General features: G+C 32.8%; 2 protein-coding genes across 2 annotated transcripts in view; both read right to left on the minus strand.

The window, feature by feature from the left end:
• LOC150093689 (uncharacterized) overlaps positions 1–5,562 on the minus strand; it is a 30,080-nt gene extending 24,518 nt beyond the window's left edge. Inside the window, exon 1 of the mRNA XM_090413094.1 lies at positions 5,358–5,562. The gene's annotated coding sequence lies outside the window, so the exon portion shown is untranslated. The remainder of the gene's footprint in view (positions 1–5,357) is intronic.
• Positions 5,563–9,816: 4,254 nt separating this feature from the next.
• The window catches only part of LOC150093690 (kielin/chordin-like protein), a 34,208-nt gene continuing 19,226 nt past the window's right edge, over positions 9,817–24,798 (minus strand). Inside the window, exons 4-6 of the mRNA XM_090413053.1 lie at positions 14,521–14,724; positions 11,125–11,235; positions 9,817–10,980 (exon numbers count right to left, since the gene is read on the minus strand). Coding sequence (XP_090269179.1) covers positions 10,739–10,980; positions 11,125–11,235; positions 14,521–14,724 — 557 coding nt within the window. The 3' untranslated portion in view covers positions 9,817–10,738. The remainder of the gene's footprint in view (positions 10,981–11,124; positions 11,236–14,520; positions 14,725–24,798) is intronic.

Genomic DNA, 24,798 nt, shown 5'->3' on the forward strand with positions numbered 1-24,798 from the left:
CTAGAGCTTCTGCCTTCCGAGGCGGTCTCTGAGTTTTCCGCCCTTCTCAATACACACCACCACCACAAATACTACAAAAAGTCAAAACGACGTATAGGGAAATAAATTAAAACACTTTATTTTTGAAGGAAAACTTTAGTTTTAACATTATAAAATGTTATTTTTCTTGCTTTTCTGCTAGCCAAATCGTCGACATTGGCGAAGTCTATTTCATAGTAATGTAGGTAATTCTTAATTTATTTAGAAAAACTCCTCTCACAACTAGCAACACTTACAGCAGTTGTGAGGAAAACTCGCAGTATTACAATATTTGGAAATGAGTTCTCGATACTATATTTTAGAATTAACTGCAAAAGGTTAAAAGTGCGGACCGCCCCACCACTCTAGCTACGCCTCTGCATTAAATTATATAATTACAAATTATAAGCTTTATGGCAAACTGACAAAGTTTTTTATAATAGCTAATTTATGTTTTATTTCAGTATTTTTTTTATTCAATACTTCAACTTTAAGAATTGAGGACTTGTAGTCTCTTTATGCAAATGAGTTACAGTTGAAAATATTAAAACAATAATGAATTAATTCTACTCCAATCACTCCTGTATTTATACTAGTTTTTCGATTTTATTCAATGAGTAAAGCAGTGTTAATCCAAAAAAAAAAAAAAAAGGTTGTTGCCCTGACTCCAAATTAAGAAAACGAAATAGACATATTTCTTCCATATCTTATATATATATATATATATATATATATATATACATATATACATATATATATATATACAAATATATATATATATATATATATATACAAATATATATATATATATATATATATATATACAAATATATATATATATATATATATATATATATATACAAATATATATATATATATATATATATATATACAAATATATACAAATACATTCAAACATTATATACAAATATATATACAAATATATACAAATACATTCAAACATTATATACAAATATATATATATATATATATATATATATATAAATATTCAAACATTATATACAAATATATATATATATATATATATATATATATATACAAATTTACAAATATTCAAACATTATATACAAATATATATATATATATATACAAATTTACAAATATTCAAACATTATATACAAATATATATATACAAATTTAGAAATATTCAAACATTATATACAAATATATATACAAATTTAGAAATATTCAAACATTATATACAAATATATATATATACAAATTTAGAAAATACGATGAATATGAAAAATTAAACTGAAATATTTAACAAATATTTCCATTTTTATAATAAAAAAGAGGTGTTAGAAAAAAAAAACTCTAAAAATATTAAATACTTTTAAAATTATTTTAAGTCTTAAAGAAATATCATTAATAATAAAAATGAAAATAGAATTTTAAAATATTTTTAAAATTTCTAAAATATAGAAAAAAGTTTATTAAAAAGCTTGCCATGGACTGTTTATCAAACGCCTGCAAAGTGTACTTGAATAAATAAATTAATAATATTAATAAAATAAATCAACATTTAAATTCAAAATATTGAATGCTATTAAGATAGCAACGCATATAGAAACGAAAGTATCATCGGAGTGCCCATAATGCTATTAAAAAAACTGTGTATCTGTTCAAAGTTTAGGCAAATTCATACTTGTGCAAAAGTTAGGAATGTATTGTCGCTTTGAAAGCGTACTTGAACTGAATGAATAGCTCTTTTCGTGCTTCTCAAAGTGCTTCTCTTTTAAATTTCAAACAGAAGGAATGTTTAAGTAAATTTCAAACTATCTACTGATGGGATGACCGTTTACTGACCTCGACAATCAGGTCGAAACACCAGAAGTGATGAATCATCACTTTCTAATCAGAAAAGTGCCACTGGGTGGCAGCACTCGAGAACATAAAGAATAGGCAGAGTTGACAATAAAGTAAACGAAATACCGGTCGCAATACAAAAGACTTGGAAGCATAAGAGGTGACGGAAAATTTTCTTTTCACTCTAATACAATACGATGAGTTTTTATATTCTTTAAAATCGGCTTTTAGAAAAATTCAGATATCAACTGAGGAATTTATTAAGCTATACTTAGTACACCAAAATAATAAATACATATTTTTACTTTATTATTACACTTTGGAAATATAGAAATAGATAAGATTATAAGTTCCTTTCCGGGTAACAAATGGCAATGCTGTAGCCAATGAAGTTTTAACTGAGGCTCGGCTATTGCCGTTACCCAGTCATGACTAGAGCTTTTTAGCTCAATAACACTCCATCCACACAGATTTTCTTCATTCAGATGACGGGATAAAGAGTCAAGGACTCAGTCCATCGCCAAGTTCTTCTAAGAACTAGAAATAGATGGTTATTGGAATGATGAACCCCGAGAGGGTAATGGATGGCAATGCTGTAGCCAATGAAGTTCTAACTGAGGCTCGGCTATTGCTGTTATCTTCCTGCCATGATCAGAGCTTTAATCGCTCAATAACACCTTATCCCTACACTGTCCTCTACAGATAACGGGGAAGATAAAAAGCATTCTTGCTTCGCCCCTTTAAGCCAGTCCTTATAAGGACTATAAGGATAGAAATAGATATATAGATAGATATGGAAGTATAGAAACATATATAGAAATATATGATGAAGGAAGCTGCAGGTGGAATAAAAATAAATATATATATGATGAAGGGAGCTGCAGGTGGAATATATGATGAAGGAAGCTGCACGTGGAATATATACGTGATGAAGGGAGCTGCAGTGGAATATATATGATGAAGGAAACTGCAGGTGGAATATATGATGAAGGAAGCTGCAGGTGGAATAAATCGACCATGAGATGCGGTAATTAATACCCTTGGAGGGTAATGGATGGCAATGCTATAGCCAATGAAGTTCTAACTGAGGATCAGCTATTGCTGTTACCCTCCTGCCATGATCAGAGCTGTAATGTAATAGCTCAATAACACCTTATCCCTACCCTGTCCTCTACAGATAACGGGGAAGATGAAAAGCATTCTTGCTTCGCCCCTTTAAGCCAGTCCTTATAAGGAATATAAGATATAAGAAATATATTATGTTATATATATATATATATATATATATATATATATATATATATTATATGTTTAAGATGGGCAAGTAGAAATTTCTCACACTAATAAAATAAACGCTTTAGTAATTCTCGTTCAGCTTTATTTTTAGTTGTGTAATTAATACTAATAATTGTAATATTGTAATTATTACTGTAATTAACTTGAATTATTGTTTAAATTGATTAATATTATTTCAATGATGTTTCTCTTTTATTACATTGTTCACAATTAAATAAATTGATGGCAGAACAAATAGATGCATGATCTTTATAAAAGAATATATAATGAGATCTCAATGTCTTTTCTTCTATGAAAGTTACCAAATTCATTTTGACAATATCAAAACTATACCTGTTTTGATCTTGTCATATAAAAGGAAATAATATAATCCTTTGTATTGAGTTCTATAATATACAAAATTTAATCATGATTTTTTCTAAACTAAAATAAATGCAAAGTTTTTTAATTTGATTTAAATTTTTTATTATATTGTTTATTATTTATTATTTATTTATTATATTTTGTATATTAATTATATGTATTGTTTTTATTTGACATTTATTTACTTGCATTTATTATTTATTGTAGTGCTTTATACCTATATAGCCTTCAAGCAAAGTTTCTGGTTCTCTAATACAGCGCTTCTCAAACTGTGGGCCGTAGGTTTTGTTGAGGGGGGGGCCGTGAAATAATGAAAACAAATTTAAAATATTTTAAGACTAAGTAGCTCTTTTTTTTTTAATCTTAAAAGAAACGTATTTAATTTTTATTATTTCTTTTTTGTTATTTTTTATATTTTAATGGAAAAAATCAGACATTGATGTTGGTTCACAAATTTTGCTTCCTGCGTATTTCGGGATTTAATGAATATTAATAAATATATGCAGTCGTGTAAGTTTCATTTCAAAGGTATTGATAAGAAAAAAAAAAGCTTACAAACTCAAAATCTTGAATATAAATTGTATTGAATATAAATACAATAAATGTTATAATGATATATGTCTGCATTACAATTTTTTTCGATGGGGGGACGTGAAATATTTCACTTTTTTCAAATAGAACGTTTACATCCATAAGTTTGGAAAGCACTGCTTTAATAGAATCTAATCGCCGACTAGATGATTTTTTTTTCAACCATTTTCCGAATAAGTCCATGTTTAAAGCAGGATATGTAGGATCAACTCGAAAATTCAACTATAGAATCATGTTGTTTGAAATAGCAATACAAATTAGGACTTATGATCACGAGATGGCGAAAGCTGTCTGCTATATTCCTGGCCCGATTCCTTCAAAAATCATCAGTAGTCATGAGCTCAGCTATCGTTGAAAGTTAAAGCTGGAGACTGATTAACAACCAACATTTAGAAGCACAACCTTATGGAAATAAAAGATCTTTATGCTTCCAAAAGTTGATAAAGAGTTTGCTTTAAATTTTTTTAATATTTATTATTTATTTATTTATTAAATATTTAAATATTTATTTATTTATGTATGTTATATTTTATATTAACTATATTTATATGTTGTTTTGCTTTTATTTACTTACAATGATTATTATATGTTATATTTATTCTATTATGTTTATTTTTATTTAAATATTTATTTATAAAGCGATATAAGAGACTTTATCCTTTAATTTTGTTATTTTATTTATATTTATATATTTATCTTAATGTATTTATTATACATTTATATTTATATATTTACAAAGAAAAAATAAGAGTAGAATATAAAATCACATTCTAATTAAACTGCAAAAATAGATTCAAACTGATAATATCTGTGGCAAAAAGGCAGTTATACATTAAATAAAACTTCTTTGTTGTTTTTGCCAGATGAGAAAATTTATATATATATATATATATATATATATATATTATTTTGTATGTGCTGTTATTTCAAATACGTGTATCACTGAATATAACACGTGTTTATTCGTCAGTTTAGAAGCATCTACTGGTTTAAAAACATACAGAGTTCTATACAAATATCATATTGCATCACTTAACTCTCAGAACACATTAATACAATTTCTTAATCCAAAATTACCATGAATAAATAAACACTCATTAAAATAAATGTGTATTGTCTTCTAGAAACAGTTTGAATTTAAGACTTTAGCTACCCGATTGTATTTAATTCTTTCCTGAGTTAATTAACAAAATTAAATTTTAACTATGTACTATGTATTAAAGCCAGCGATTATCATCTAAATAGTCTTTAATACTTACTGAATAAATTCCTTAAGCCTGCTTAGCAAAGTCTTAGTAAGCTTCCAATTAACTAGTCCTTTATCTCTCAGCCGTCTGCTGTCTCTCCTGGCCGCTATTTTTCGAACTCCTCCTGATGGTAGCGTATTTATGTCTCACCTGGGTTACATGAGTCACCTGCATCCAAAACTAGTTCCTTGTCTCTTCCTGGGTTCTTTCTCATGAATAGAATGCAGGTCTCTTCTTTACCTTACGTTTTTTTTTTTTTTAATCTTTCTACACTCGGAACCTGATTCTCTAAACGAAGGAAAAGATTGAAAACAAACAAGGTAGTTTTCCATAGTTTTTTTTTATTTTTTTTTATTCTCTTTAGTTTGCTGTACTATAAGTGTTAGGTTCTGGTTGTCAAACGAACGTTAATATTCAAGGGGAAAATATTTACCCCATTTTCCTGAGCTCTTCTATGTGTTCAGACAGGACTAAATATTTGCGTTTATTGTACAAGGAAACAATCTCATACACTAACCGTAAAAGTACTCAATTTACATGTCAAGTTCACATCCGCAATATCGCATATACTGGTTGTGAATTAAGGCACTCTTAAAAATTAAATATAACCTTTCGGTGGCATTTCATACCTTGGTTATTATTATTTTTTTTTTTTTCAAGTCATCTTCTTGAAGATGTTTCTGGCATTCGAATTTAAAGGATTTTGAAAATAATTTATCCTGGGTATTTACAGAAATATGAAGAAAGAGTGAAGATAATTTTGCAATATTGCTTGTTAGGGATATTTTCACTGACTATTCTCTCGCAGTAGTGAGGAGATCTTTGTAATTAAAAAATTCCACAAATTCTCTTTCCATATTGAAGCCTGGCATCAATAAATCATTTTGTTTACATTTCTCTAACCATGAAGACTTCTTAATTAAATCCATAGTTTTTTTAATTAAATCCATAGTCACGTAATAATAATAATAATAATAATAATAATAATAATAATAATAATAATAATAATAATAATAATAATAATAATAATAATAATTAGTTATATGTAATATGTAAATACAAAATTTCTCAATATCATAAACAACATAAATAACTAACTTTCAACTTTTAATTCAAAGTTTAAATATACACCGTTCGTGTTATATTATGTGATTTGATTTTCTATGCATAATACCAACTATTTCACCCCTAAAAGACATAAATGTCAATTGTCAATATTCTAGGATTTTGTATACAAACATTAATGATGTTCACAATAATCTAAATTCCATTTTCGAGAAAGTTTCTGAAACGCTAGTATGTCATAGCATAATCATTTCCCTCTAAACTTGTCAGACTCAGTTGCCTGCCATGGCTAATTAACTGGCTTCATTCAAATTTAATACCACAATAGCGTGTTACAATGATATGTAACGCGCATGTACAATGAAAATAAAGGACATTGCTATCAGTATTCTTTATTTCTATAGCATGACATCATAATAAAATATATTATACAAGAAGTTTTATTTCTAATTTATTCTATTTAAATATATGATTCATATGAAAATAAAAACAGAATTAATAAATTAACAATTCTATTGTATATTCTAAGATATTTAATATAATAACCGAAAATTTTTAATCACACCTTTAATTTTTTTAATAAGAAATAAATATATACTTTGTCGAAGAAACTCAGCCAATTACTTTTGGATTCTCTGTTCACCTTTTTATTTCACATTATTATTATTATATTATTATTGTTATCTTCAGCTTATATATTATTATTGTTATCTTCAGCTTATATATTTTTTTCACATTATTATATTATTATCTTCAGGTTATTATATATTATATATATATATATATATATATATATATATATATATATATATATATATATTATTATCTTCAGGTTATATATATATATATATATATATATATATATAGATAGATAGATAGATAGATAGATAGATAGATAGATAGCCCTCTAGCGAGTAATGTATTGGACGAAACACACCAATATTCGGTAGACATACACAGTGGAACATGGGGATTCGATTTAACGAAAAAAAAAAAAAAGTACCAAAAGTCGCCAACAGGGGAAATTTTGGCGCTGCCAAAATTTCCCCTGTTGGCGTGACTAAACAGTTTCCCCTGTTTAGTAGGTGTGACTAAGGAATAACTAAATGGCAAATGAGAGACAGCACACATCAATTTCATGACGTTTATTTTTAATTACAAATGAGGTTCAATATGACCACCATTCTGATGTTCCAGGAACTGCATACGGTGCACGACATTTTCCACAGTGGCTCGCCACATATCGGAATCGATTTGTCTCACGTGTGACGTTATTCGATCTTTCAAAGTTGGAATATCGGGTACATGTCCTTGATACACGACGCTTTTAAGAAATCTCCACAGCCAAAAGTCACAAGGATTGGGATCAGGCGATCTCGGTGGCCATGGCGTGGGAAATGCACGACTAATGATTCTTCTATCAGAGAAATGATGTCACAAAACACGCTGTACCTGAAGTTCGATGTGGGGTGGTGCACCATCCTGCATGAAGATGGTCGAATCGAGACATCCTCTTTGCTGCAGTTGTGGAACCACAAAGTTCTGTAGCATATTGGCATACCTGTTAGCGTTGACGGAACAGGTCACTGGCCCATTTTGGCGATTTTCCTCATAAAAGTATGGACCGATGATAAAAGATGCCGTAAATCCGCACCACACTGTGACTTTGAGCGAGTGGATAGGCATCTGCAGACACACGTGCGGATTAGTTGCAGCCCAAATGCGACAGTTGCGTGTGTTAATATCGCCGTTCAAATAAAAGTGCGCTTCGTCACTCCATAAAATCTGCCACGGCCATGCATCATCCACTTCCATGCGCGCTAAGAATCTCAAAGATAAGTCGATTCGTGTGGTTGCATCACCAGGGCGTAATTCTTGAACATGACTGATTTTATAGGGGTAAAACTTCAACATCTGATTAGGATTTTCCACACCGTTGTGTATGCGATATCTGTTTATCGGGATATTGCTCGTGCACTGCTGGTACCCTGCACATTCGTCATCTCCTGTTCCACAATAGCAGTTGCAACTTGTTGGTGATTGATTGGTTTGTGTCCCCTGCCTACCTGCACTGCTAAAGTTCCAGTAGTTTCAAGTCGCCGAATCAGTTTTCGTAAGTTTGTTACGCTAATCGGTTCTTTTCGTAAATTTTTCATACGCCGAAAATCACGCAGACATGCACTGGCATTATTGTTCCGCTGATAATAGAGTTTGACTAACAAAGCACGCTCACGTAATGTAAGAAATCGAAAAGCAGTTCGTCTACGAATGATAAGAAATCTCACAGGCTTTCCTTTTATTGCATGATTGCTCACAAGAAACGCGATAATGCAAATTAATGCATTTTACTCAGTAAACAGCTCCAAAAATTCCCCTGTTGCCGACTTTTGGTACTATTTTTTTCCGTTAACCCCATGTTCCACTGTGTACGTCTACCGAATATTGGTGTGTTTCGTCTAATACATTACTCGCTAGAGGGCTCTGAACACTTGACGTTATTTTATAATCATCCGGTATATATATTTATATATATTATTTTTTGCTCATCTACTTTTCATTTTATAGCTTGAATACTGTAGATTGTCCTTCTTTGTGGGTCCTGTATATCATCCTTAATATTAAATTAGTATTAATATTAAGGATAGCTATTAAATTAGTAACACGCACTCTTTCTGTTTCTCTTTTGAAAATCAGTTGCTTCAACAGTAGCAGAAGTAAATATTTCAAACTTGTTTCATTTCTGCACAGTTCCGTTTGCTTTATCATTATTAAGATCGAAGTTTCAAATGCTTTATACTTACTTATTTACAAAGTACATGTACATCGATATTCTTTAGTTTTCAGAAGAATTTGCTGTTTACATATTGATAAAGTTTTCGCATTTTTGATCTCATTAAAATAATTAGCAACTTCCGGTATTCGCTCTCTTTCTAAGGGAGTGAATTAAGGTTAGCTGTGTCGTAATCAAAATCCTCAAAGTCAACATCAGCAGCCACTAATAATGCCCTTGCTGACAATCCCTTAAGGCTAATATGCGTAACTTTGCACTTCCTATAATTATGAAGCCGCCTGCAAACTGCAAATTCCCTTCAGCATTTTTTGTTAAATATTATTTGTCCAAAATATCGAATTACGCAACTATGCTGACTGTGGTACCCTCTGGTGTTCGGTATCTTGCTAAAATATATATAATCAAATGGAACTACGAATCAGAATAAAAGGCGACTTGGTGCTATTTGTTTAACAAATACCAATCATTTAAATACGCAAGATAGAGAGAATGAAATTAAAAAAATAAATAAATAAAAATAAACACTACCTAATAAAATGTTAAGCCCGTGATTTGAACAAATCGCACGAATCTGAGACCAAGATTAGTAACTAGAGAAAGTAGTTATAATAAATATCACAACAGCTGAGATTTTTTTATTAGATAATAATACACAGTAGGTCTACATTCCAAAGAACACTGACTTGGAAAAATATTCTGTTCATTTTTAGCAGCCATTCTTAATTTATTGATTTGAGAAAGAAAAATTCTTAATACACCAAATCTTATTTCAGATAATAAGTATACATTTATATTCAACTTTCTATTTTTTGAGATATGATGAAGTTTTATTCATTTGTTAACCTTTATTAGAAATTTCAACATAAAGTGAGTTAATAAGTCATTTTGTTGCCTAAACAAAATCGAGGTTTACCAAATAATAAAATGTTCGGTAAGCTAATAAAATAAGCCTATAAGAGTTAAATAATTTCTATAATAAGGAAATGTACTTTAGTAGCTTTTATTTAAGTGATGATATTGATGTTACACCAAACAATAAGAGTCATCTAACATAACATATAAAATGTTTTGCAAATATGATTATCAGAAAAAATGACAAAACAGAGGTGTTTGCTGCTAAAACCAGCAATAAATACTGTGTATATCTTCTACTAGATATACTGTGTATATCTTGTAGAAACAATAAAAATGAAGACATACGGGTATAATGCCTGCTGAACTCCAGAAAGCTTTTCAGAGTGAGCGAGATTAAACTATACTCAGAGAAACATTAGTCTTATAAAGTATTAATTAATATACTTGGCAAGATAACGTGTGATTCCGGATAACTATGCTACAGGTCTGGATAATACTCATTGACATATATTGTTTTGAATCCAGGAAGTGTATTGGGATGATATTCTCCCGCTGGCAAATGTCTCGTTGAACATTATTAATGACTTCAAGGAAAGAATATGAATACTAGAAGATTGGTTTCTTCTCCCCAGGCAGTTTCTAATCCCCCCCCCCCTTCGCAGGGAGGGAAGTCACTAATGTTCTAATGTCCCCATTTCTCAAATTCGTCTTTTAGATGATGTAATGGATGCCTTTCAATAGGTCTCCAGCCTTGCCGTAGAGTTCTAAGAACTTGTAGCGAATCTTCATTAACATTGCCTGGCCTGAAACAGCATTTTGGGGAGCAATACATTTCACCTTTGGCACAACGGCATTCCAGACAAGGATGACTAGCCACACCTATAATATCTCCACGTTTATAAGGAACACCAAGGATGCTACAGTCTGAAAAAAAAGAAAAAGTTAAAACGTATGTAGATTGGGAGGTAACTATAACGGCTTCTTTTGAATATAGTTTTTTTATTTGAATTTTCAACTCTTCATATCATTGACCTTCGAATAAATATTGTAACACATTTCCTTACTAACCTGGCTTTTCAAAGAAGTCGTCATAGAACACCTCGGGAGGAATGTCTGCTCTTCTGTTAGTGGTGGTCAGTCTTTGTATTCTTGGTGCTGTGTAATTATGAGAAGGGATAGCTAGCAAAGTTTAAAAAAAAAATAAAGAAAAAGAACAGGAGTTATAATGACAGCATTATTACACTATCTTTGTGTGATATCTAATGGTCAGAATATTTTCAAGGATGTGAGAAGTGGTCTCATACACTGTGAGTAATAATAACAATAATAATATATTAAGAACATTAAGAATATATATAAATTGGAGTAAGTCACTGTATTTTTTTATATTTTCTTGTATTTTCCGGCTCTTTTCTGTGGGTTGTTTGGGTCTAACGAAGTCCCGAAAATTATGACGAAACCAATCGGTCTTTTATAAATAGCATGCTTACTTTATTCTGCTTTTGTGTGCTTAATCTGTGATTTAAAACTCTTCTAAAGGTCTCTTCTGTAACTTAATCGGTTTTGAGGGTTCTCTTTCGGAAAGACCGACCTGGACTGAATCCAGTGTAGGATACGAAGGATTTTTCAACTGTAGATGAGTTAGTCAGTTTCATACGATGGTGGCACGTGTTTTTCCCCTGGGAGGGGGTCTCTATTTATTGATTTATTTATTTTATTTTTTTTTTTTGAAAAAACTATTTTTAATGAGGCATGATATTTGGCTACCACAGAAATTGCCTCCTATTCAGGAACTACGGTGTACTTACACTAGTGTCCAAAACCTAAGAACTATTTCTGAAGATTACAACTGCAAATTCGGACGAATCAGCTTATGGAAATTTATATTGTGACAATTTCGAGTAGAAATACGGGTATACATTCAAATTTTCGAATCGCGAGCAAAGGGGTCATGTGGTAGCACTCAATTGGATGAAAGGTAAAAGGCTGCTCTGTGCGAATTGTGTTTGAAGGAAGTTCTTTTCGTGAAGGAATAAAGTTACAAACTTGGATGTCTTGTAATGTCTCAAAGACATCATCTGGACGATTTCAAGCGGGAAAGAATTATTGGTAGGCGGCAGAATTACTGATATTACCAGAGAGTTTTGAATCTCACATAGCGTTGTATCCAGGATCTGGGCAGCGGCAGCGTTTCAAACCAATGGAATGCGTTCTAGAGGTTTGCTAAGAGGTCACCCCTCGCTCTACCACGGAGGAGCAAGAAGACAGATTTCTGGTTATAACAGCAAAATGTAATCAACGCATCAAGGCAAGTCGGCTCCATTCAAGCACAGGTAAATAGATATCTTGACAAAGTGTGACAAGACGTCTGCAACAAGTAGGCCTATACATCCGAAGGCTTGTGATCTGCGTCCCTTTATCCACAGTTCATCGTACAGCACGTGTTCAGTGGTGTTGTATACGACACTTGATCTGGCATGAAAGTGGTGCTGCTTACCATTGCGAGAATGTTCTTGAAAGGGATAGATACCGCGGTTCCTGGGTCTTGTATGGGGAGGCATTATGCTTAATGGACGCACCGAGCTTCAAGTACTAGAAAAAGGGGCAACGTTATATCGAATATGACGTCCTTCAACGTCATATTCGATTGTTCCGTGATGCTGTAAGCAAAGAATTCGTTTTTATGGATGACAATACCACACCACATCGTACACGAGCAACGGAGATACTTTTGGAGACCGAGGATGTTAATCGAATCGAGTAGTCAGTACTCTCCATAGATCTCAACCATCAAGGATTTCGAGGAGACACATTTCTCCTCGAAATCCCCCCCCCCCAGAAAACAAATAAAGCCTTATCCTCGCTCTGAAGCAGGTGTCGACCAGTTTGCCTCAAGAACTCCCGAATCACTTGGTGCTAAGCATGGTACGACGTTGTGAGAGCTGCATGGCAGTTCGGGGTGGACACATTCAATACTGAAATGTCTGTCCGCATAGTTTTTTGTAAACACTGTACATTAATCCCTCAACTATGTCCTTAGAAAATTGATAACTTTTGTCAAAAACGTTGCAATTTAATTTGTACGAAATTGATAACCCAGTTTTGTGTACTATAATTTATTAGTATGCTGGCAATAAATTTACGTCCACATTTGGCTATAGTCATGAAAATTATTTTGTATTTGATGTACAGAATATAACGCCCTTAACTTTTGGACACCAGTGTATAATTGCCCGACAACCGAAGTGTGCATCCAAATAACGAAATTCCTTTAGCCATAGACAGCTTGATAAATGGTAGGCCGATGTAAGGTTAACATGTCCATTGCCAAACACGCGATATTGCGCGATGCGAGTTCTCACCAAACGGCCGATCACGCGTTATCGCGTGGACGTCGCTAACTAAATAAAAAATAAATAAAAAAAATTTGGCCACCACACGAAATTCCAATTTTCAGCTTGGCAATGAAAGTGTTAAAGAATCGTTGTCTTCCAGAAGAACAGTCTCAGTAAAATGAAGGTGCAATCCAATAATAATCTATAGTATTACATCGGCTGGGCTCTATTTTGCAGAACACAGTAATGAGCTATATTACAACCCAGAAATTGTTCAGGAACGGTTCCAGGAGCGATACTTTCAGTGGCTTGCTTGGATTGAAGGAAGAGAAAGGCCTCATCAATTTCCACTCCTGTCAAACGTCAAGTACTGTGGGTATCGTTAGCACAGGAACACCAACTCTGGACTATTCAGTAGTACTAAAAGGCAGCCTGGACAGAACAATTCCGATTCGAATTGTTTCACGCTGATAGGGTTGAAGATATATTGCAAGAGGAAGAATCAACTGTTCTTTTCTGTCGTGTCAGTATGCTCGTGATAATGTATAAGAGTCATTAGTTGGAAAATTGAGTCCTTGACATCATCGGAACGATAGCTGAATGCTAACAACGCAGTAAGGTGTCATGTCACAATCTACAAATTGTTCAAGAATAGCTCCACGAGCAAGAATGTGGGTTTCAGTGGCTTGCTCAGCTTTAGATCTCAACGAAGCTGAGCACCTCTAGTGGAACGAACTGCTCGAGATATGGATCAGCAGCAACTGCAGAATGAGATTATATCTGACTGAATTCTCATTCCTGCTACGATGTTATATTCACTTTAAGATTATTCCCCAGGAGTTGAGGATATAGCCTCCACGAGATGACGGTGGTTCCAAGATAGGGGGATGACACTGGCTATTGGGTAAAGCCTAAGAAACTGACAACTAAGTTCAGATTGTGTGTGTGTGTGTGTGTGTGTGTGTGTGTGTGTGTGTGTGTGTGTGTGTGTGTGTGTGTGTGTGTGTGTGTGTGTGTGTGTGTGTGTGTGTGTGTGTGTGTGTGTGTGTGTGTGTGTGTGTGTGTGAGAGAGAGAGAGAGAGAGAGAGAGAGAGAAAAAAAAATTCTTCATTATAATTATAATACTTACGACACAAATATAAAGACGGATTACACACTCCTGGGAAATTCATTTCAAAGCAGCCTTCCGGAGGAGGTGGACAGTCAATCCATGCACAATCAATATGCCCTCGAGAACAGGTACAAATATGGCAAACATTTTTACGGGGTATCCTTTGCCCTGAGTAGAACAAGCGATTTTCATAACGACAAGGTTTGTCACTGTTTAACATATCTGAAAAGAAAAAAAATGGGAGAAAAATGTACATTGTTTATCAACTATGTGTGTGTGTGTGTGTGTTTCGATATTATATGTTTACTGTTTATTATCATATTACGTTTATCATATCCAATCGAGCGTGCTGCCATCTATTGGAAAGTTTAAAATTTAGATATATATCAAATTAGTGTAGAGGACTGTATAATTGTATTATAGTTGAAAATATTTGCAAGTATAATTTTCATTTTTTCAAACTGTAAATTAAATCAATACGAAATTCAAATTCTATATCAAATTTCACCAAAGAAAAGCGTAAGGAAAGCCAGCTAACTAACTCAGAAATGATTAATGTTTCGGTTAAAAATAGTTTTTCAATATTTGAAGATTTTATTTTTAGTTTTAATTTTATTTTTGGGCTATCGAATACGTATGAATTATTTTAAAATCAAAAATAATTCATACGTATTCGATAGCCCAGCCAAAAGAAGGCAACTCATCTTTATGATCAAAACCTGCACTTCGTGTAAGTGATAGAAATGTGCTGGTTTACAAGTTGCCATGGTATTGCAAAAAATAAATAAAGTGGTCTTGAAGTATTCAGTATTTTTACCTATAGGTATAAATTATTATAAAATAGAATTATAAATCACTGTAAATAATAGTGTATCATTATTTTAAGCGTTCTGTCAGTACTGTTTCGAAATGACTGTGTTTATAAGCCACATACAAATCAACAAATACCTTCAGCATAATCAAAATTGTATGATTGGTAAGTTTTCCATTGAAGATGCATTAATAAAATTGAACACAATTTTCGAGAATAAGAGACTCTCGAAAATTGTATTTTAAATAGCCCACTACCAATGCAACTTGAAGTTTGTTTTATTAATTTGCTAATCATCACGACATGGGTAATACCTTCCCACTTTTATCTAAACCTGGTTACTATCTATTCACAGTTAACTCCAACTTTACAGAACAATTTTTTTTCTTCCTTTTATTTCCTCCTACGAGTTCTTTGAAGCCCCATCCACGTCCTTTATGTCTTTCGTGAAGAGTAAAGTAGAAAGGTTTTCAAACGTAACATCACAATTTGCTTTTTGCGTATTGATTTTTCATTCATCGCTGGTGTTGTTAGTGTACTGTGATCCTTAGCTCAGTGGATACTGACGATACCTTTGGGTGGAAAGACTACAGGGCTCGAATCCCATGTAGAAAGCAAAGAATCACAACTAGAGCTGACTTTCAATTGGATGTGAATATATTTTATATTTTATACACGAATAATTCATAAAAAACTACTCGAAGAAGTTCTTAAAAGAACTGGGAGATGGACTGAGTCCTTGACTCTTTATCCCGTCATCTGAATGAAGAAAATCTCTGTGGATGGGGTGTTATTGAGCTATGCGCTCTAGTCATGGCTGAGTAACGGCAATAGCCGAGCCTCAGTTAAAACTTCATTGGCTACAGCATTGCCATTCGTTACTTTGGAAGTCCTAAAAAAAGGACTCTTCCGCACACCTACTAGAAGAATCATTCATCGTGGATCGTAATAAAATTTAGTATATATAAATATAAAAGGTGTATTAAATTTTTTGAAGAAAATTTTTAAAAATTTATCATATTTAGACTATAGAAAGTATTTATATTTTATATTATACTGTACATTAGTTTTATAAAGATAGAGAAATGATTTTCTTCCCCTAAATTTGAGTTTTTCATCCATGCAAACTGGCAGGACACACTCAGTTAATAGATAGAATACATTAGGCTCATAGCTTTAATTTGTTTTGGCCATAAATCCTCGTAAACAGCATGGATTGAACAATTTCTCATTTTTGGGATCATCATAAAAACATGACAGGTTATTGTTTACAGTGAAAACCAGGCAAAAGTTAATAATAATAACACCTTATTGACAAATAAAGCAATGTAGAACCGTACATTATGTCTGTTAACTGTAGGTGTGTTTTCCGGCCAGTTTATCTGTTTTGTGAGGATGAAGACCTGAATTTCCCGGAAGAAAACGCCTTATCATCTCTATCTGAAACAGATAACTCACTCGCTTAACCCTCCTCTTAACGCTTCGCATCAATGTCCTGTCACTGCCACGTAAAGTTGGCGTTACTTTCCAGAGACCTAATTAATGAGACTGCAAGGCGATTAATTCTATCTTCATCTATCTTTGTTGTGTCTGTAAGTTGTGTGTATTCTCCGCTAACTCACCATCAGTTGAATCTCGCTTATAAATGTTTCTCTTTGTCATAGACAAATTCGAAAATTTTTTTCCATCCAAGACAACGATACTTGTTTTGGAATGCCTGGCTTATATTATTGGACTCGATTGAGTACTTATATTTGTGAAGTGCAGTAAACAAAATGACTGTTTGCATTGCAAACAAGCCATCTATCCATATGTTGCACCAACTCATTTGCATTATGTTGCACAAAAAAAATCATAAACAGTTCCATAGCAACAACCATATCACAAACACGGGAATGATTACGCTGGCCAACAAAAAAAAAAATTTTCTGCTGATTATGATCTGACACTTGTTTTTTACTAATTTGGGTGCGCTGATTTCAAATATCAAACCCATTTTTCTCTATCAGGTCAGGTTTTTCCTCTATGGCATTTTCTTTTTGCTAATTTGTAAGTTTGTGATAGTTTCAAGGAGGCAGTACTATTTAGAGGATCGTTCTTTGTCCGCTATGACGCATATAGCATTCATTTGTTTTAGGCAGTTGTCATCGCCTACTTTTCAATACTCATTAATGTATTAGGTCGGTTATCGGCCTCTCTCGCATTCAAAGCGCCAGTACCCGTTGCAGGTTCTTACGCATTTATTCGTTTAATAGCAAGCGAGAGCGGTAAGCGCTCCGATTCTGATCTGCGCACCGCTTTGAATAATAGGCTATATCTTCGGAAATTTTTCGAATTTCTTGATAAAAAGTGAGGAACAGATTTTTAAAAGTACATACTTTCAGAAAATAATATTAAAAAATTGATTTTTTGATCCTCAAAATTGTACTGCCTCCTTAAAACTATCAAAATCAAAAACGTTTACTCATCCAAGACAAAAAAAAAAAGTATGTATCATATACAACCAAAAGTATATAAAGTACGTATCACATGAATAATTTAATAAAAACTACTCAACGAAGCAATCATCATGGATCATAATAAAATTTAGTATATATAAATATAAAAGGTGTATTAAATTTTTTAAAGAAAATGTAAATATTTTTTATTATATTTAGAGTATAAAAAATTATTTATATGTTATATTATACTATACATTAGTTTTATGAAAGAAACTTATTTCTTTAATTTTATAAATATTCGTTAAAATTGTTTAAAAAATGAAATTTATTTTCATTTGAATTTTTAAGTTTAGTCTGAAGTACCACATTTTTTTCGATTGCGACTTTTACAATAAAAATAAGAGAAAGTTGGTACATAGGTGTCTTCGCCAAAAATGCAGAATGACGTTAAGAATAAAAACAGTTATAAAATTATAAAGTGTTAATATCTAAGTGGACCAATTCAAATTTATTGCACGTGGTTTGTTTAATGTTTGTTAAATGATACAAGCAAAAGAACAGCCAATCGGAAATAGATAAGAAAACAAATGAAAAAGATGAAATTAGCTAGCACGTGACAGCGACTATTATGATATGTAGATCGTGTTGTCTCTGATCATTTTTAAATTTCCATTATATAAATAAATATTAGGCTAGTATATCACCTTCATGTATTGTAGATGAGTTTTTTGTTATTGTCTGTTTGTTATTTTTTGAGTTCAAAATCATGTAATTTTTTTTTATTCTCCTGACCACAGATAATACTCACTCTGGTTGCACAGTGATACTAATTTCTTTTCTTTTTTTTGACAAAAATTATCTTATTGATTCAATTAAATATACAAATCATATCGCTATCGAAACATATTCGGGCTAATAACAATAATACTACTACTAATAATAACTGACTATAAATACCGCCATGATCAAATGGCATGCAAAAAATACGGCTTTCTACTTCTGATAACTGGTGGAAGCATAAAATAGAGACAATATTCGAAAACGAAACTTTAGAATACAAATTAATCGCCATTTGAAACACAATAGACCTCACATCAAAATCATTGAACATCGACAGCTTTGGATTATCGATATTGCAGTAACCCAGTGATAACAACATTAACAACAAAGAACTGGAAAAAATTACTAAATATCGAGATCTGGCAATTGAAGTTGGTCGACTGTGGCTTAAACACACCAAAGTCATCCCAATAGTTATCGGTGCACTTGGTACAACTTCAAAAAAAGCAATCCAACTATTTACAAAAATTAAAAATCAACGAAGTGACCCCATATGACCTACAAAAAACAGCATTACTTGGAACAGTCCGTATTTTACGACGCTACCCGAAGGACTATTCTTAGATTTTCAGGCAGAATCTCAATTGCTCTGTATCACCAGTCAAATTGTTGTTTGAAAGATTGTGTATCAATTATGTGAATAAAATAATAATAATAATATAATTTTGGGAACAAAGAGACAATAACGACTTTATATACACTGCAATGTCAGAATACAAAATACTGACAGCAAAACATTTATGTCACTATGCAGCTTTGCTAAAACATTATTTCGATGGGACAGTCAGAAATACATACTGTATAACAAGCCCTCAGACTACTAATTATATCACATATAAATACAATAATCACTACGGAAAGGCCACGCGAAATTTCTACATCCCAGACATGATAAACAAATTACCTTTTGAATACAGAAACCATACAAACTACAATAGCCTGAAAAGAGCTCTAAGGACATACTATGAACAAGAAACACGCACTCAAAATACCATACAAACTTAATGAAACACAATATATTCGTTTAGGCTTCCAGTTCAGCAACGCATCAATACATTCCAATTTATTGTGTGTGTGTGTGCGTGTGCGTGCGTGCGTGCGTGCGTGTGTGTGTGTGTGTGTGTGTGTGTGTGTGTGTGTGTGTGTGTGTGTGTGTGTGTGTGTGTGTGTGTGTGTGTGTGTGTGTGTGTGTGTGTGTGTGTGTGTGTGTGTGTGTGTGTGTGTGTGTGTGTGTGTGTGTGTGTGTGTGTGTGTGTGTGTGTGTGTGTGTGTGTGTGTGTGTGTGTGTGTGTGCGTGTGCGCGTGCGTGCGTGCGTGCGCGCGCACGAATTTCTCAATCATAGATTTCGTAGCTTCCCAACACAGCAAACAAACCAATAAATAATAACCAACCGGTGTCATCCTTAGATAAGCTTACAAATAAGCTTTGAGGATGAAAGCTGAGAAATTACATCTCATCCAAGACAAAAAAAAAAAAGTATGTATCATATGTAACCAAAAGTATGTAAAGTATCACATGAAAAACAATGTATGTAATGTATGTATTATATGTAAACATATTTACGTAATGTAAGTATCATATGTAAACAAATGTAAATAATGTTGTATCATATATAATCAAATGTATGTCATAACTGTAACAAATGTATGTAATGTAATGTAATAATTATTTTATTATTATTAAAATTCTTTAAAAACATTCTTTTTACTTAAACAAATTATTTACTTAAAAGAATTATTTTACACAAACTCGAAGTGGTTGACATCAGAGGAAAACTCCACAACCGGTTCGAAGACTATTTGAAAAACAGAACCAACATCACAAAAATAAATCGTACCTACAGCAGAATTGAGATTAATTGTGGCATTCTTCAAGCGGCAATTCTATCGCCATGCCGTTTCAGTATTTTTATAAGCGATCTATCCAACCTACAACTATATAATCACATCTACCAATACGCGGATGACGCACTACTCATATCCATACATAAAGATCCATCAATAGGTTTTACAGACTTCAACGACATCACTGATTGGCTCATGCGTAATTCTATCATAAAACACAACAATAAATCTCAATTCATTGTATATAGAAACCCTCGGATGGCTATAGATCGCTCACGCATATTGAAATGTCATACCTCATATTGCCCAAAGAAAACAAAAACCTGCCCTTGCCCAACAATCCAGGAAGTCACAAAATTTAAATACCTAGGCCTTCACATTGACTACACCAGGGTTTCCCAAACTGTGTTCCGCGGAACACCAGTGTTACGCGGAAGGTGAATAAGTGTTCCGCGAGAAGTTCTCCTGGAATCTGTCATTTTAGTTTTCTAAGCATTTTTCATTAATAAATATTTTATAGTGGAAATATTCTGAGGAGAATAATATTCGTGAATATGTCGAAAAGCTCAGATCCAGAAGGCCTAATAACATCTGTGTAGCAAATTTTAGTGACCAAGCGGTGTATTTTTAAACTTGGAAGTATTCATGAATTATCGCTAATTTTCACACATCGAAACCTTTCAACATTTGGGAAAGGGAATACCGCTGTTTATGACTGATCATAAAAATTACCTGCAAGCGGATTATAACAGTGGGTGGCGTATCCTCTGTTCTCGAAACTGAAGGAAATGACATCTGTGTAGCAAATGTCAGTGACCAATCAGCAAGGAAGTATAAAGAAAATTTTTTCACTAAAATTGAAGATCAAGGTAGTCTGTATCCGGTTCTCAAATCGAGTAATACTGAATACTTTCTTCGCAAGTTCGTATTATAGGGTGAAAGTTTCGAAACCGTAGTGCCGTGATTTTTTTAAAAGAATTTCAAAACTGCTCATCCCAGGTCTAGTAGAAAAGTAAATAGGTTCTATTTTTTATCTCAACAATTGGCAAATCGAATCGACGATGACGTAGAATATTAAAGTGATTCCTACTCATTCTGTCAATATTCAGTTTCTGTAGGTAGGATAAACACCTCTCGAGTTATTGTGTTTGTAGTTATTGTGTTAATCGTCTTCTACATCGTGGTCACCTTCAAATTAATTTCCCCAGCCCGCACGAATCGCACGGTATCAACGCTCCTTCCATTCGATATAACAGGCTTCCAAGTCTGTTATATCGAATACAACAGACTTGGTGTGATCGTTAGGAAAATGGAGAAGCGAAATCTTGAATAACATTTGTGCAATCAAATTTTGTGTTAAACTGAACGACAGTGCTACCGAGATTTTCAATAAAATTAAGCGGGCGTATAGCAATGATTCTTTATCATCTGATCAAGTAAATGGCACCAGCTGTCGCCATGCCTTTTCAGTATTTTTATAAGCGATCTATCCAACCTACAACTATATAGTCACATCTACCAATACGCGGATGACGCACTACTCATCTTAAGGGATGAGTAGTGCATCATCCTGGAGGGGGAAGAGAAAGCATGTAGGATGAGCAACGTACAGGGCGGTCCACCGAGAATTTGTACATGCTGGAGAGACTGTCAATCGGATTTATTACAAAGAAATCCTTGAAAATTGTTCCGAAAACGCGAAAATGCATTCCAATGTTGAAACTGCCACCGTACTTGCCCGACTTGTCTCCGTATGACGTTATTCTTTTCCACAAGCTCAAGACTAAGATGAAAGAAACTCATTTTGAGACCAGAAATCATCCAAAGAGCCGTGAGAGCCATAAACGAACTAACAGAACAGGACTGGGAAGCCTGTTATATAGAATGGAAGGAGCGTTGATACCGTGCGTTTCGTGCGGGCTGGGGAAATTAATTTGAAGGTGACCACGATGTATAAGACGATTAATTAAATACACGATTTTATACGAATTTCGTCTCATTACATTTCTGCTAGACTCCGTATGACTGTTCAAAATGCACTACCTACAAGACATATTATCTACAAATCTCTAGGTGAATCTATACTAAGGTATGGTTATGGTATATCTTACTGTGGTTTTGCACTACACCAGCTCTGGAGTGCCAAAATAGCATTCCTCTTTTCCATCCATCAATATATACCAACAATGGACTTCTTACTTTACCAAATCTTATACATTACACTATCATGCTAAGACTACTTTTCCAGAAAATAAACAATAACTATCCCAAATCAAATCAGACCTCGGCATATAAAACGCATCACAAGAATTAACTATGATAATGCATATGGAAAAGCAACCCGTCAATTCTGTGTGCTAACCTGTTAATTTTCCGTATAAAATTATTAGTCTCACAATATAATTTAACGGCACCTAAACATCTTCATATAAACCAAGTATTTTCTTCTAAAGATGCAATAAAAATAATAAATATACTGCTAAAATTATTTTATTTACTATTATTATTATTATTATTATTATTATTATTATTACATTATAAACAAAATGAATTTATCAAGAAATCTAATACCTATCTAGCCTAGCTCCCACTGACGAGACCTCAATAAAGGTCGAAACCGGTCTGGGTAGTGGCCCCTTGCCTTTAATACAAAACATCATACATCCCCTTCTTGGAGATGTGTTTTGGCATTAAGGGTAAATATTAAGATTAGTGATCGGAGCTTGTTCCACCTTTGCCACGAGTTGCCCTGGTCCTGCACTACCTGTGGGATCAGTTAGACTTGCATCAATTGCAGGCGCAAACTTGACTTTTAGTCTGTTTGCTTACTTGGGAAATGGAGTAAAACCAGGTTTAAAATTGCTTGGTATCTTTAACATATTTATACCCAAGGTAAAAATACTTTCTACATATATATATATATATATATATATATATATATATATATATATATATATATATATATATATATATATATATATATATATATATATATATATATATATATATAAGTACTCTATAAATATTATAACAACTGAGGATCGGCTATTGCTGTTACCCTCCTGCCAAAGATGAGAGATTTAATAGCTCAATAACACCTTATCCTTACACTGTCCTCTACAGATAACGGGGAATATGAAAAGCATTCTTGCTTCGCCCCTTTAAGCCAGTCCTTCGAAGGACTTATTAGTATTAACCAGATAAACAACTTACGTGTATGTACTGGCATACACATTCGAACCCATATCCAGTGGTGGCTAGTGGCTTGAAATCGTGGGGGAGCTGCAACTTTCGAAATATACATACACACTGTAAGTACAGTGTATACGTGTTTGGATAAAATATCAAAATATGAACAAATATTGTTTATTATCGATAAGATCATACAGTTTGGTATAATTCAAAATTATTTTAAAATAAAATCCATTATCATAACCCCAATAATGTTCTAAAATAAAAACTATAACAAATGTTATGTTTTTAATTGTAATGTCCAAATATTTAAAGAGACGGAGTAAACACGATAAGCCCTACGAACACTCTACTACTGGCGCAAACTGCATATAAACAACAGTGGAACTGCGCAATGGACAGTGCCGCATTACTTTACTAGCTCGCATCTCACTATGACGTGCATATGCTTGCGCGTGTAGCAATATGACACTGTGGTAAACACAGTGCTGCTAGCGTCCTTCGCCCTCCTAAGTGCTACAAGATGGATTTTTATTATTTTTTATAGAATATAAGAGAATTGTATAGGATTGTGGATGATAAAATTAAATATTACAAGCAAATATAAATAAATTAATAAATATATTTATATATCGAGAAAAATTGGGGTTGCTGCAGTTCCGCGGTGCCTATGAACGATTCGTCCCTGCCCATATCATACATAAGTACTCTATAAATATTATATTATAACAATAATTACTATTTGTATTAAGCAGATAAACAACATACGTGTCTGTACTTGCATACACATTCTTTTTTATATACAGTATACTGTAAATAGTATGAATAAAATTTTGAATAAAATTATAATGATTAGCATTTCTGAACTTTAATTGGATTTTTGAGTTAGTATTTATCTAGAAATCTGTAAACTTCTGCCAGTAAACGGAAGTGCCTCAGTATAAAACTGAGTTAGGTGTTCACTGCCACAGTGAAATCATTCAGTTCACTGTAGTGGAACTGCTGAATGATACAAACAAATTCTTTTAGTGATAACCACTTTAAGTGGCGTTTGGCGAAATATTCCAAAGTTGTTTTTCAAAATGGAAATTACAAGTTAAGACAGTAAATTGAGTGTTTTTGTTTTGGTTTCAAAATAAGTTCGCTAAGATATGTTGATATTAAGAT

This window comes from Typopeltis vanoorti, chromosome 23, assembly GCF_054136105.1.
Source record: "Typopeltis vanoorti isolate ZY-2024b chromosome 23, IOZ_Tvanoo_1.0, whole genome shotgun sequence".
Taxonomy (NCBI): Eukaryota; Metazoa; Arthropoda; class Arachnida; order Uropygi; family Thelyphonidae; genus Typopeltis; species Typopeltis vanoorti.